A 15,848-nucleotide genomic window follows, 5' to 3' on the forward strand; every position below is an offset into this window, starting at 1 on the left:
CAGCCTGTGCAACATATGGAGACCCCCATCTCTACAAAATATTTAAAAATTAGCCAGGCAGGCTGGGCGCAGTGGCTCATGGCTGTAATCCCAGCAGTTTGGGAGGCTGAGGCGGAAGGATCACAAGGTCAGGAGTTTGAGACCAGCCTGACCAACATGGTGAAACCCCGTCTGTACTAAAAATACAAAAATTAGCCAGGTGTGGTGGCGTGCACTTGTAATCCCAGCTGCTCAGGAGCCTGAGGCAGGAGAATTGCTTGAACCCAGGAGGCAGAGGTTGCAGTGAGCAAAGATCCCGTCACTGCACTCCAGCCTGGGCAACACAGGGAGACTCCGTCTCAAAAAAAAAACAAAAAAACAAACAAACAAAAAACACGGCAAGGCACACACCTTGGGAGGCTAAGGCCAGAGAATTGCATGAACCTAGGAGTTTGAGGCTGCAGTGAGCTATGATTGCACCACTGTACTTCGGCCTGGGAAACAGGGCAATACCCTGTCTCTGAAAAAAAAAAAAGAAAGAAAAAGAAATGTCAGAGTGCAAGTTCTGTTTTTTAAAATGTTGACTTGTCTACTGTCCATGTAATGCTTTGTAGCTATTATATTTCTGGCCAAAGAGGTTGGATGATATTTTCTGCAGAAACTTCTATGACTAGAAAGACAACCTGTATTTCTTTAAATAATATAGGCCAATTTCTCATGAGGGATTTTCCCATACCTATCCTAGGAACAGTTATATGGTACCCTCGATTCTGGCTGCTGTAAGTGAGGGGCTGATTTGGAAACAAAACCTAGATTTGCAGACTGATTTAGTCTTCTATAGACTTAAAAAAAAGTTTAATTTTAATTTTTTTTTTGTGCTTTCCTTGCAGGAAATTGATACTTTATCAACATAGAGATTAATTATTTGTATTTGGGAGCAGCAGCACTGGGGACCAATTACCTGTCAAGAGTTTTATAAACCAGTGACATAAACTGTTATTCCATTGCTTTCATCCTCCATCTCACCTTGGAACTTGTATTACTTATGGCGTTCAGGAGACAAGTGAAAAACTTTGTGAAAAATTACTCAGATGCTGAAATAAAAGTCAGGGAAGCAACTTCTAATGACCCTTGGGGTCCCTCTAGTTCTCTGATGCTAGATATCAGTGACTTGACTTTCAACACAATTTCTCTCTCAGAGATTATGAATATGTTATGGCACAGACTCAATGACCATGGGAAGAACTGGCGCCACGTGTATAAATCCCTTACGCTAATGGATTATCTCATCAAGAATGGATCAAAGAAAGTTGTTCAGCATTGCAGAGAGGGGTTCTGTAACCTTCAAACACTAAAAGATTTTCAGCACATAGATGAAGCTGGAAAAGACCAAGGTAATGGTTAAAGAAGTTTATATAAGCTGGGTATGGTAGTGTGCACCTGCAATCCTGGTGCTTGGGAGGCTGAGGTGGGAGGATCACATGAGCCCAGGCATTTGATGCTGTAATGAGGAAAGATTGCACCTGTGAATAGCCACTGTACTCCAGCCTGGGCAACATAGCAAGACCCCGATCTCTAAAGTTTAAAACAAAAGTCTATAGCATGTGCCAATAAAGATTAGGAGGTTTGGGGGATCATTTTCTATCAGGAGGTGGGGAAGAGTTGTACTTAAATGTACTAGCTATCTTTCCTCTGGGACAGTTATAGTTTCCAATTTAATCCTCTGTATTGAGTCTTCAGTGCCTTAGAGAACAATACTTTTTTCAAAAGGAAAAAAAAAGCGAACACACTTAGGTTTCTGATAAAATGATACCTCATAGAAAATGAATAAAGTGAATAAAACAGGAGGCACGGCAATTTGGTGTAATAATGTCACTATAATTCATAATTATAATTAAACTGGAATTTAGTCATAAATTAAGGAAATATTTCCACAGGCTGGAATCTTCAAAGACTATCTAGATGGAAGCAGTTAAATGAATACAAAAATTTAGATCATAAAATAATTCTTTCGGGGGCGGAAGAGGAGGTGCAGTAGGGAAAGGATAGGATCCTGAGATGATTCAGTAGTGCCTGATATTCTACAGTGGCAAAAGGCTCAGCGCTTCCTCTTCTGCTACTGTAAAATTATAATTTGTGTTTAAAGTGAATAGTTTTATGAATCATGAGAAGAGGATAAAATTCAGAGCATTCTCTCTGGGGAGCATGCATTTTAAAAATAGACCTTTTTTTAAGGGCAGCTTTAGGTTTACAGAAAAATTATGCAGAAAGTTACGCAGAGTTCCCATTTACCCTTCCCCACTCAGACACAATTTCTCCTAATAACATCTTGCATTAGTGTGGTCCATTTGTCACAATTTATAAGCAAATACTGATACATTATTGTTAACGAAAGTTCATATCTTACATTAGGATTTACTCTTTGTGTTCTACAGTTCTATGGGTTTTGAAAAATGCATGGTGTCATGTGTCCACCATTCCACTATCATACAGAGTACATATGTCCTGTGCTCCACCTTTTCATCCTTTTCCTCTCCCCTTGAATCCCTGGCAACCACTGGTCTTTTTATCATCTCTATAGTTTTGCCTTTTCAGATGTCATAGAGTTGGAATCTTAAAGTATGTAGCTTTTTCAGACTGGTTTCTTTCACTTGGCAATATGCATTTAAGATTCCTCCATGTCCTTTCATAGCTTGAGAGTTTCGTTTTTTCTTCTTTAAAAAAAAAAAAACTTTATTGAGATATAGTTCACATGCCATGCAATTCACCCATTTAAGGTGTACAGTTATGTGGATTTTGGTATATTACAGTATAATTTTTCAAAATTATAACTATAACATAAAATTTGCCTTTGTAAGTATACAATTCAGTTGCATTAATTACATTCACAATGTTGTGCAGCCATCACCACTCTTGGTAAAACTCTTTCATCACCCCAAACAGAAACCCCATAACCATTAAGCAATAGCTCCCCATTCCCATTCCACCAAGGCCCTATCTGTCTCTCTAAATTTTCCTGTTCTAGGTATCTCATGTAAGTGGAATCATACAGTATTTGTTCTTTTGTGTCTGACTTATTTCAGTTACTATAATGTCCTCAGGGTTGTCATGTTGTAGGATGTATCAGAACTTTATTCCTTTTATGTCTGAATAATATTCTATTGTATGTACATTACGCATTTTAAAAATTTACTCATCTGTTGATAGACTCTTGGGTTGTTTCTTTTAGCTATTGTGAATAGTGTTCCACTGAACATGGGAGTGTAAGTATCAATTCAAGTTCTGGCTTTCAGTTTATTTGGGTGTATACTTAGGAGTGGAATTGTTTGATCATATGGTAATTCAGTGTTTAGCTTTTTGAGGAGTTGCTAAATTTTTCCATAGTGGCTGTATCCATTTTACATCTCCACTGGCAGTTTAAAAATGTCCCAGTTTTTCTGTATTCTTGCCAGCACTTGTTATTATCCTTTTTTGTTGTTGTTGATTATAGCTATCCTACTGGTTGTGAAGTGGTATCTCACTGTGGTTTTGATTTACATTTCCCTAAAGACTAATGATGTTGAACATCTTTTCATGTCGTTGTTGGCAATTTCTATGTCTTCTCTGGTGTAACGTCTATTCAAATCCTTTGCCAATTATTAACTTTTTAAGACAACTTTTTGAGTATTAAAAGTTCTTTATATATTCTGGATACAAGACCCTTATCAGAGAAGTGATATGCAAGTATCTTCTCTGATTCTATAGATTCCTTTAATTTTGTTGGAGGTGTCTTTTGATGCACAAAATTTTTAAAGTTTGAAGTGCAATGTATAATTTTTTCCCTTGGTTACTTGTGCTTTAGGGGTCATATATAAGAAACTATGGGCTCCATTGTCTAATCCAGGATCATGAAGATTTATACCTATCTTTTCTAAGAGATTTATAGTTTTAGCTTGTACATTCAGGTCCTGGGTCCTTTTTGAATTAATTTGTGTATGTGCTGTGAAGTTTAACTTCATTCTTTTTCATGAAGATGCACTGCTACCATTTATCGAAAAGACCATTTTTTCCCTATTGAGTTATATTGGCATCCTCGCAAAAATCAATCAACCAAATAAGATGTATGGGCTTATTTCTGTACTCCCAGTTATTTCATTGATCTATATGTCAGGCCTTATGCCAGTACCATACTGTTTTGATTACAGTAGCTTTGTAGTAAGTTTTGAAATTAAGGAGTGTGAGTTCTCCAACATTGTTCTTTTATAAGCTTTTTTATTTATTTATTTATTTATTTTTTCTATTCTGAGTCTCTTGCATTTTCATTTGAAGTTTAACACCAGCTTATGAATTTCTGTTAAAAAGATGGCTAGGGCCAGGTGTGGTGACTCACACCTATAATCCCAGCATTTTGGGAGGTGGAGGCAGTCAGATCACTTGAGGCCAGGAGGTCAAGACCAGCCTGGCCAACATGGTGAAACCCCATCTTTACTAAAAGTGCCAAAAATTAGCCAGGTATGGTGGCACACACTTGTAATCCCAGCTACCTGGAGGCTGAGGCATGAGAATTGCTTGAACCTAGGAGGTGAAGGTTGCAATGAGCCAAGATCACACCACTGCACTCCAGCCTGGGCAACAGAGTGAGACCCTGTCTCAGGAAAAAAAAAAAAAAAAAAAAAAAGATGGCTAGAATTTGGCTGGAATTTTGATGGGCTTACATTGAATCTGTAGATCAATTTGGGGTATATTGTCATTTTAACAATACTAATTTCTCCAATCTTTGTACACAGGATGTCTTTCTTTTTATTTAGATTTTTTTCACTTCTTTCAATAGTGCTGTGTAGGTTTTGGTGTACAAGTCTTGCATTTCTTAAGTTTTTTTCATTTTAAAGATTATTTTCCAGTTAATTTCAGAAGTTCTTGCATTTCTGAAAGTTATTTCTAAGCATTTTAGTCTTTTTAAAGCTCCAGTAAATGGAATTTTTTTTTTTTTTTTTTTGAGGTGGAGTCTCGCTCTGTTGCCCATGCTGGAGTGCGGTGGCACCATCTTGGCTTACTGCAAGCTCCGCCTCCCGGGTTCACACCATTCTCCTGCCTCAGCCTCTGGAGTAGCTGGGACTCAGGCTGGAATTGTCTTCTTAATTTCATTTTCAGATTGTTCATGGCTGGTGTACAGAAATACACCTGATTAACTGATTTTTGTATGTTGATCTGTCTACTAGATCCCGTCATGTACAAATAGTTTCACTTCTTCCTCTCCAATCTAGATTCCTTGGCTAGAAAGAAGTGTTGAGAGCAGACATCCCGTCTTGTTCCTGCTCTTTGGAGGAAAGCTTCCTGTCATCAAGTATGTTAGCTATGGGTTTTTTCATAGATGTTCTTTATCAGGGTGAGGAAGTTCTCTTCTATTCCTAGTTGTTGAGTGTTTTTATCATGAAAGAAAGTTGTCTTTTTATGCATTTGTACCTTTTATATGTATAAGATAAGGTATACATGGATGTGTTTAAGTTGACTATCATAAAGATCTTTCAGATTCCCTAACAGTTGATCTTAGCACCAAAGCAAGTACAAGTACACCATGCTAGACTTTATGAATACTCTTGATAATTTATTACCACCAAGAGAGCAAGAAAAATGCAAGTTAGAACTGAAATGTCAACAGAAGCATAGTGCATTCATTTGTTGATTATGGAAGGTACATTAGCAATTAATTGATAACATTGTACACATTATTCACTAATACAAATTAATGAAAAAGATTCCATTGGGGAAAATACTATCTTTTACGTATTTCTTTTTGTGTATTTTTTCTTTTTTTTTTCTTTGAGATGGAGTCTCACTCTGTCACCCAGGCTGGAGTGCAGTGGTGCTATCTCGGCTCACTGCAACCTCTGCCCCCCAGGTTCAAGTGATTCTCCTGCCTCAGCCTCCCGAGTAGCTGGGACTACAGGCACCTGCTACCATGCCCTGCTAATTTTTGTATTTTTAGTAGAGACAGGGTTTCACCATCTTGGGCAGGCTGGTCTTGAACTCCTGACCTAGTGATTCACCCGCCTCAGCCTCCCAAAGTGCTGGGATTACAGGTGTGAGCCACCGTGCCCAGCCCTCTTTGTGTGTTTTCTAATGAATGTGATATACTAGAAGAGTAGCTGTTGCCATAATTTCACTCATACTTAAATAAATGTGCATTCATTGAGGATATATACTTGCATAACAATTTGTTACTGCTGGGGTATACAGTCAAAATAGTTTGCAAACCACTGGCTCTCAGGATAAAGTCAGGCCCCTTAACATGTTTCCAATCTACTTTTCTGCTCTTACTTCCCTAGTCCTCAATGTGGCACATTGCATTAACAGTCATTCCTAGTATATTGTTTCCTTACACATTTCTGTGCTTATACTTAAGATTTGTCTTTCCCCTTGAAATATTCTTTTATCACTGTCCATGTTTTGAACTCCTACTTAATCTCCAAATCCTAGCTCAGAATCCTTTTTCCCTCTATCCCCAACTACTCTTTCCCTAATTGGGCGGAATTAATTGCTGCAGTACTTTATTCATAATATCAAAGCAGTGCTTTTTATGGTATATTTTATTGATTTTATATGTCTCATTTTAACTAGATTGTAAGGGCATGTACCATATGTTAATCATCCTTTCACCGTCAGGCCTGCACAGAGTAGACAGTAAATTTTTATCAAATGGAAGTCATATAAAAAAACAAGAAAGAAAAACTGCTAGATAAAAATGATTTTGTTGACTCGGAGAAGAAAGAAGGCAGTGTCAAGTCTGTACTGAGAAGTGAATGAAAGAGAAATTATTTGGTCCAAGTAATCTATATCTGGAGCCTGCCGTAGTTACAGGTTATCAAGACAGATGAAGACAAAAGAAGATATTATAGAAAAAAAGGCTTTCTTGGCTCTCTTATTTGGTCTTTACACTTGCTGTTCCCTTTCCCTGGAATGCTGTTGTCCAGAAACCTGCATGGCTTTCTCAGAAAGTCTTACTAGAGGTCTTCTAATTCTACCCTAGTTATAAAAAACAGCCCGGCCTCCTCGTTGCACTGACATGCCCTGGCCACCTTCTGTTTCATTTTTCCCCATAGCACTTCTCATCTGACATGGTGTATATTCTATTTTAGGATGCGTTTATTGTCTATCCCTACTAAAGTGTGCATTTCACGACGGCAGGGACATTTTACCTTTTATGTCCGCTTCGTCCTTGCCCTATCTCCAGTATCTTCAGCAGTGCCTGTCACATGGTACATGCACAGTAATTAATAATAGTTATACTAGTAGGAAAAACATTGGGAAAACAAATAGGAAAAATTGGGAAACATCAGAGAATAGTAAGTGACTTTTTCAAATCATTTCTCAACACATTTTTCTTTAATCTCTAGACAACTTTTCAGGCGATATATCTCTGAATTTAAGCAGTGAGTCTAATTGTTAATCTGAAAAAATTAATTCATGATTTTCCATGTGTTTCCAGACTTTGGTGACATTCTGTATTGTACTTACTGTAGTTCTAAAAGAATCACCAGCTGGATACATTGCTTTAAAGTTAAAGGTACTTCACAGGAAACACTGTCGAGGCTATAGAAGGACATATTGAGCATATTGTTTGAAATGTAACTAACGTAGTGTTTAAAAATAAATTTATTCTGTATTTGCTAACTTTTGGGCTCTTTTATTAGCAAGCATGTTTACTACACTTTGTAACAAGTGGTATTCTCAACACTTGGCATGCATGAATTCATTTAATCTTCACAACAGCCCTTTGAGATGGGAAATGTTATTGGCTCCTTTTTGCTGATGAGGAAACCAAGCTGCAAAGAGGTTGAATAACTCTTCACACAGCTAGTTAGTGGTAGAGACAAGATTGCAATCTAAGCATTTTGGTTCCAGAATACATGTTCTCAACAACTACAGTATATTGTTGAATGAAAGAATTAAGAATGCTATCCTCATCCTGATCATTCTGTTCACTCCTTTACTCCATCCTGTCAGCATGTGTCATGTTTCCAGCTTTGACCAAACATTTAACCAATTACATACAGCAGGATGGAAGGGGCTGAGACTGAACTAATTCTGATCACTATCCTGGGACAAGAATTCAGAAATTTAGCCTTTTTATTAAAAAGTTTTTTAAAAATATACTTTGTTTTTTTAGAGCAGTTTCAGATTCACAGCAAGATTGAGAGGAAAATACTGTGTTCCCAAATACCTTCTTCCTCTGTACATGCATAGCCTCCCCCATCATAAACATCCTCAACCAAAGTGGTACATTTGCTACCGTCGATGAATATATAGTTACATATCATTTTCACCCAAAGTCCATAGCTTACTTTAAGGTGTACTCTTGGTGTTGTACATTTTATAGGTTTGGACAAATGTACAATTACATGTACTCATCATTATAATATCACGCAGAGTAGTTTCACTGCCCTAAAATTTTTCTGTGCTCTGCCTGTTTTTTCTTCCCTCCTTCAGCTCCTGCAACCATTGATCTTTTTACTGTCTCCATAATTTTTCCTTTTCTAAAATGTCATTTAGTTGGAATCATTCAACATGTACCCTTTCAAGTAGGCTTCTGTCACTGGGCTGGAGTGCAGTGGCATTATCAGAGGTCACTGAAGCCTTGAACTCCTGGGCTTAAGCGACCCTCTCAGAGGAGAATCAGCTTCCAGAGTAGCTGGGACTGTAGGTGCACACCACCACGCCCAGCTCATTTTAAAATTTTTTGTGGAGACAAAGTCTCACTATATTGCCCAGGCTGGTCTTGAACTTGTGGCCTCAAGCAATCCTCCTACCTTGGCTTCCCGAAGTGTTGGTATTATAGGCATGAGCCATTGCGCCCAGCCTCATTTCCTTTTAGCACTTAATAGTAGCCCATTGTCGGGATGAATCACAGTATATTTATCCATTCAGCTACTGAATGTCACCTTGATTGCTTCCAAGTTTTGGCAATTACAAATAAACAACTGTATGAAGTTTTTTATGTGGACAATAATTTTCAACTCCTTTGAGTAAATACCAAGGAACCTGATGTACTCAATTGTATGGCAAGAGTGTTTAGTTTTATAAGAAACTGCCAAACTGTCTTTTAAAGTGGCAGCCCCATTTTGCATTCTCACCAGCAATAATGAGAGTTCCTGATGCTTTACGTCTTTACCAGCACTTGGTGTTGTCAGTGTTCTGAATTTTGGTCATCCTAATAGGTATGTATATAGTATCTCTTATTGTTATTTTAGTGTGCATGTCCCTAATGACGTATGATGTGGAGGATCTTTCATATGCTTACTTGCCATCTGTATATGTGTTTTTTTTTTTTTTTTTTTTTTTTTTGAGATGGAGTCTCGCTCTGTTGCCCAGGCTGGAGTGCAGTGGCGTGATGTTGGCTCACTGCAAGCTCCGCCTCCCGGGTTCATGCCATTCTCCTGCCTCAGCTTCCCAAGTAGCTGGGACTACAGGCACCCTACGCCCAGCTAATTTTTTTGAACTTTTTAGTAGAGATGGGGTTTCACTGTCTTAGCCAGGATGGTCTTGATCTCTTGACCTCATGTTCCACCTGTCTTGGCCTCCCAAAGTGCTGGGATTACAGGTGTGAGCCACTGCGCCCAGCCTGTATATCTTCTTTAATGAGGTGTATGTTAAGGTTTTAGGCCCATTCTTAAGTCAGGTTCTTTGTTTTTATTGTTGAGTTTTAAGAATTCTGTGTATATTTCAGATAACACTCCTTCGTCTCATTTTTTTTTTTTTTTGCAAATATTTTCTCCCAGTCTGTGTCTCATCTTTTCATTTTCTTAACCATGTCTTTTGCATATCAGAAAGTTTAATTTTAATGAATAACACTATACTGCCTCATGGGTAGTGCTAGTACCTTATAATAATAAAATAATTCTGATTTCTTCTTCCCATCCCTTGTATCATTGCTGTTACTTATTTTGCTTATACATAAGCATATGTGTAAGCATGTATAATCACATTGTTGCTGTTATTGTTTTATTAATAAATAATAAGAAAGTTTTTATTTTCACTTATTTCTTTTCTGATGCAGTTCATTTCTTTATGCAGATCTGAGTTTCTGAACTTTATCATTTTCCGTTTCTCTAAAGAATTTCTTTGAACATTTTTTGCAAGGTAGGTTACCGGCAACAAATTCCCTCAATTTTTGTTTGACTAAAAAAGTCTTTATTTCTCCTTCACTTTCTTAGTTTTGGTTTCTGAGAAGTTGAATGTAATTCTTATCTTTGTTCCTGTATACGTAAGGTGTTTTTTTCCTCTGGTTTCTTTCAGGAGTATTTTTTTTTGAAAAAAATATTTCCATTTATCCTGCTTAATGTTCTCTGAGCTTCCTTGATCTGTGGTTAGTGTATAACATTAATTTGGGGAAATTATCAGTGACTGTTGTTTCAAATATTTCTCCTGTTCCTGTGTCTCTCTCCTTTGTTAATTTCCATTACACATATGTTACACCTTTTATAGTTGTCCCATAGTTCTTTGTTAATTTCCACTACACATATGTTACACCTTTTATAGTTGTCCCATAGTTCTTTGTTAATTTCCACTACACATATGTTACACCTTTTATAGTTGTCCCATAGTTCTTGGATGTTCTGTTCTTGTTATTTCTTGTTGTTGTCATTCAGCTTTTCTCATCGCTTTTCAGTTTTAGTGGTTTCTATTGAGATATCCTCCAGCTCAAAGATTCTTTCCTCAACTGTGTCCAATCTCCCAGAAAGCCTACCAAAGGCATTCTTCATTTCTGTTACAATATTTTTGATTGCTAGCATTTCTTTTTGATTCTTTCTTAGAATTTCTATCTCTGTGCTTACATTGCTCATCTATGCTGCGTGCTGTCCACATTATCCGTTAGAGCCCTTACATCTTAATCATAGTTATTTTAAATTCCTAGTCTAATAATTCTAATATATTGGCCCTATCTGCACCTGGTTTTGTTGCTTGTTCTGTCTCCTCAAACTGCGATTTTTGCCTTTTAGTATGTCTTGTAATTTTTTCTTGATAGCTGGGCATGAGGTACAATAAGAGGATCTCAGGTAAACAAGCTTTTAGTGATGTGGCAGTAAGTTAGGCTTACTGATCTTCTAGATCAGTTAGGCTCTGATAACATCCCATCAGGTTAGGCTTTGGTTAACTAGCTTCTCCTAAGGGCAGAACTTGTTAAGAACAGAATGCTCTGGAAAATTCTGAATGGTTCCTTTTTCCCTCGCCCTGCTAGAAGCACCAGGGGATTTTTCTCCAGTATTTACTGCGAGAACATGGTCCAGCTCCTTGAGGTAAAACAAAAGTGGGGGAGGCCTGAAGACTTCCCCTGGAGGTTTGATCTCTCAGTTATAGTTCAGGCTTCCCGACCTCAGCACTTTTTTCCTTGGAGGTTTCTGCTCCAGCAAGCCACGATTCTCTGTACTGTATTCGCCTGTCAGTCTCAATGTGGGGCTCAGTGGTTTGCCCTGTGACTACACCTCTCTGATGGGTCCAAGAAGAGTTGTTGATTTTTCTGTATGTTCAGGTTTTTACTTGTTAGAATGGAGTGGCAACTCCAAGTTTTTACATTTTGGATCAGAAGTCAGGTTTATCCTTTTTTATCCGTTTCTAAGTTATTTAGGTGAAGGATGGTACAAGAAGCATACACCATGTACTCTTTATGGTGACTTTAAAAATCCTTCATTAAGTCTAACTAATTTGAAGGTCTTGGGTAAACAGCTAGAAATAGTTGGCAAGGCTGGGTCAGTCTCTTTTATCTTAGGTGAAGGCCCATTCCAATTTAGGCTCAACCTCACAAGAGTGGGCACCGTAGTTACCACAGGTGATTCCAGGTTCCCAGGTGATCGTCCTGAATCTCGTTAACATTCGCAGGTAGTCTAACATTCTCTCTTTTATGCCTACAGTGTCTGTATGCCTCTGTCACAGTCCATTTATGTACACGTCTTTATCCCTTGCAAAACTCTGAAGTTTTCAAAGGCAAGAACAGTGTTCCTAGCACTTAGTACCTTGCCTTGGGGTAGGATCACTCAATACATACTTGATGAATGAATGATTAATACCTTGATATTTTTATTCCTTTAGCAAATTTAAAGCAATTGACTTTTTTTAGAAAGATAAAAAATAGAAATGTCAGAGTTGACTGATACAAAAATTTCCCTTTCTTCACTACAAATTACGTTTTAAAATAGTTTTATGCTAACTACTTTATTGAAATATAATTTACATATTATGAAATACATAAATCTTAAGTGTACAGGTGGATGGATTTTGATGGGTGGAACCATCACCCATAGCACGATAAAGAACATTTTCATCACCTCATCCAGTTCCTTCATCCCTGCTTTCCCTCCTCTCCAGAGGCAACTAGTTTTTGAATTTCTTTAACTGTATAGATTTGTTGCATTTTTTCTTAAAATTTATGTAAATGGAAGCATGTCGTATGTGTTCTTCAGTTTCTGGCTTCTCTAAACATAATGTTTCTGAGAGTAATCCATATTGTTGTATATATCAGAATATAATTTCTTTTTATTGCTGAGTTGTATTCCATTATATGTGCATACCACAGTTTATCCATCTATTGTTGATGGATAATATTTGGGATGCTTATAGCTTTAAGTTATTGTGAATAAAACTCTTATGAACATTCTTGTGCGATATGCATTCGGTTCTCTTTGGTATATCCTGAGGAGTGGAATTTCCGGGTTGTAGAAACCATAAAATATGACTAGAAACTAAAGTTTTCTTAAGTGATTTCACTGTTAATATATGAGAATTCGTTGTTCACATCCTTATGAACACTTAGGAATGTTATTATTTTCCATTTAGCCATTTTGATGGGAGTATAATGTTTCAATTTGGTTTTAATTTGCATCTCCCTGAAAAGTTGTTAAGTGCCTTTTCATATGATTTTTGCCCATGAGGACATCTTTTGCCTGTTCAAGTATTGTCTGCTCAAATATTTTGCCTATTTTTAACATTTTATCTTTTTATTATTAATTTCTAGGAATTTTTATATATTTTGGATATGAGTTCTTTGTCAGATAGACATATTATAGATATTTTCTGCCATCCTACAGGCTACAAAAATTCTGTAGCTTGTCTTTTCCATTTTCTAATATTGTCTTAGGATGAGTAGAAGTTTGTCGTTCTGGATGTGAGGGCAATCTGGCTGGCTAGGCAGGAGTCCTTTTCCTCCCTCACCACTCTATGTGTGTCTCTCCTGAAATTGGATTCTTGGTCAAAGAGGATAGAAGAGGATTTTTCTTTGGTTGAGGGTATAGGAGTAGCTGCACTCCCTTTTTAGGACCTCCAAACAAGCTCTCAAGATCTATTTGTAGGAGAACATGGGGTAAAAAAAGTTTTAAGTTGGTAATTTTGATGAAGTTCAATCTATGGTTTTCTTTTATGGTGATATAGTTTGACTGTGTCCCCACCCAAATCTCATCTTGAATTCCCACATCTTGTGGGAGGGACTCTGTGGGAGGAATTGAATCATGGGGGCAGGTCTTTTCTGTGCTGTTCTCATGATAGTGAATAAGTCTCATAAGATCTGGTGTTTTTGTAAGGGGGAGTTTCCCTGCACAAGCTCTCTCTCTTTGCCTGCCTCCATCCACATAAGATGTGACTTGCTCCTCTTTGCCTTCTGCCATGATTGTGAGGCCTCCCTAGCCCTGTGGAACTGTAAGTCCATTAAACCTCTTTGTTTTGTAAATTGCCGAGTCTTGGGTATGTCTTTATCAGCAGCGTGAAAGTGGACTAATACATATGGTTAATGCCTTTTTTACCTTGTCCGAGAAACTTGCCTATCCCAAGGAATATGTTCTCCTATGTTTTCTTCTAGATATTTTATAGTTTTAACTAGGTGTGTGATCCATCAAGAATTAGCTTTTGCGTATATTGTGAGAGAGAGAGTTCATTCTTATCTGTATGGTATCCAATTGCTTGAGAATTATTAGATTTTAATAATAGACTATTTCCATATGCATGATCTTGTTTGATCTCCTTAAAGCATCTTGTGAAAAGACAAGAGCAGGTATTTTCTCTTTTACAGAAACTTGTAGGCAAAGCTCAGAGATATTAAGTTATTTAGGTGAGGTTGCATATCCAGTTTACGGCTGAACACAATTAGAACTCATCTAAATAATATATCCTGATATTTAGTCATATGCTATTAGTATACTAAACAGCCTCTCCTAGTTAAGTCTTAAAAATATCCTAATGGGGTTTCACTGAACTACTAGAGTGAACTTAATTAAAATTATCTGAAAAATATCTAATCAAATATGAAAGTTTTAAAATATCATCAAATTATTTACAGAAATTACAGTATTCTTTTAAAACCAATTCAGATTCTAGGAATTGTGTGGATTATAGATTTGTGTGTTTTTTATTCTCAATTAGCTAAGTCATTAAACTGCAATTAATTTTATTTAAATAGACTATTTCATATACATATACACACATACATTTAAATTAAAGGTATAGTTTTAAAAAGAGGGCCACATTTTAAAGAGACAGATTTCAATGTTGTTATTAAAAGTTATGTTAGGCTGAGTGTGGTGGCTCATTCCTGTAATCCCAGCACTGTGGGAGGATTTCCTGAGGTCAGGAGTTCAAGATCAGCCTGGGCAACATAGTGAGACCCTGTCTCTACATTTAAAAAAAAAAAGAGAGAGAAAGAAAGAAAATAAAATTAGCTAGGCATGGCTAATAGGGGGCTGAAGTGGGAAGATAGCTTGAGCCCAAGAGTTTGAGGTTGTAGTGAGCTGTGATTGTGCCACTGCACTCTATCCTGTCTAAAAAAAAAAAAAAAAAAAAAAAGTGATTTTACTAGAAATAGCATTCATTGGTGACATTCCTGTCATTTTAGCTTTTCATTTTCATGATCAGTCACCTAATTTAAGAATGAGGTGCTTCACATTTATACTAATGACTGATTTCTGTATAGGCTGCCTCTCCCATTGTATCCTCCAGCACTCACGGATGTGCTCATACCAGTCACCCACCTATTTGCTCACCAGATTTTGAATATCTTGGACTAAGAACAAAGCCTTTAAGCCATAGTTGAGATATAAATTAAAATATGGAAGGCAGATACTCTGGGAGACATAGTACATTTATTTATATTTACACTAGGCTGTAAATTATTAAGATTTTGTTGGGGTGGGGGGAGGTTGCTTTTTGAGTTTAGATTCTCATAGAAAGAGAGAAAACATCAAGTATTTGGGCCTTGAAAAGGTTTAGACAAAGCGGGAACCCTAGGAGTAGGAGGAAAAAGCAATGTCTGAAGTCTTCCTTTTCAAGGCAACTATAATGAATTGAATAAAGCCAAGATATCTGGAAAAAATACATTCAAGAAAAATAAAATAGAAAATATTTTAAAAATTACTCTAGATGTTGATTAGCCATGTCAAGGCTATAAAGTCAAATAACTAAAATTTGGGGGCATTAATACATTTACAGAAGGGACTGGATTTGGGGTGTATGAGGCAGACAGTTCCTAGTAGTATGATGCAGGGGCCAAGCATCGTCGGAAACAATCTAGCTTAAAAGTGGATCAGACTTAATTTTCAGACTAATGTCAGACATTGAGAGTCAGAATTCTCTAATCAGAGAACCCACCTAATATATGATGGTGGATTAGATTAATAATGTAATTTGGATGCACTTATTGTTGGTGGGTTAATTAACACAGGCTTCTGAGTTTATTTATAGCTTAAGTGAGCAAATGCAATTTCATGTAACAAATATTTTTTATGAACACATAGTTTCCTTTAACAAACATATATTATAGGCTTTAGGTCATCATAAGCCTTGTTGTTAGAAGTTATAGCATTGTGAGTTTAAACCAAAAACTTTTATTTAAAATAGTTGACTATTTAGCCTTG

General features: G+C 36.9%; 1 protein-coding gene across 1 annotated transcript in view; it reads left to right on the forward strand.

Moving 5' to 3' along the window:
* ENTHD1 (ENTH domain containing 1) overlaps positions 1–15,848 on the forward strand; it is a 148,635-nt gene that overhangs the window by 5,522 nt on the left and 127,265 nt on the right. The window contains exon 2 of the mRNA XM_005567206.4: positions 870–1,373. Coding sequence (XP_005567263.1) covers positions 1,025–1,373 — 349 coding nt within the window. The 5' untranslated portion in view covers positions 870–1,024. The remainder of the gene's footprint in view (positions 1–869; positions 1,374–15,848) is intronic.

This window comes from Macaca fascicularis, chromosome 10 (genome assembly GCF_037993035.2).
Source record: "Macaca fascicularis isolate 582-1 chromosome 10, T2T-MFA8v1.1".
NCBI classification, from domain to species: Eukaryota; Metazoa; Chordata; class Mammalia; order Primates; family Cercopithecidae; genus Macaca; species Macaca fascicularis.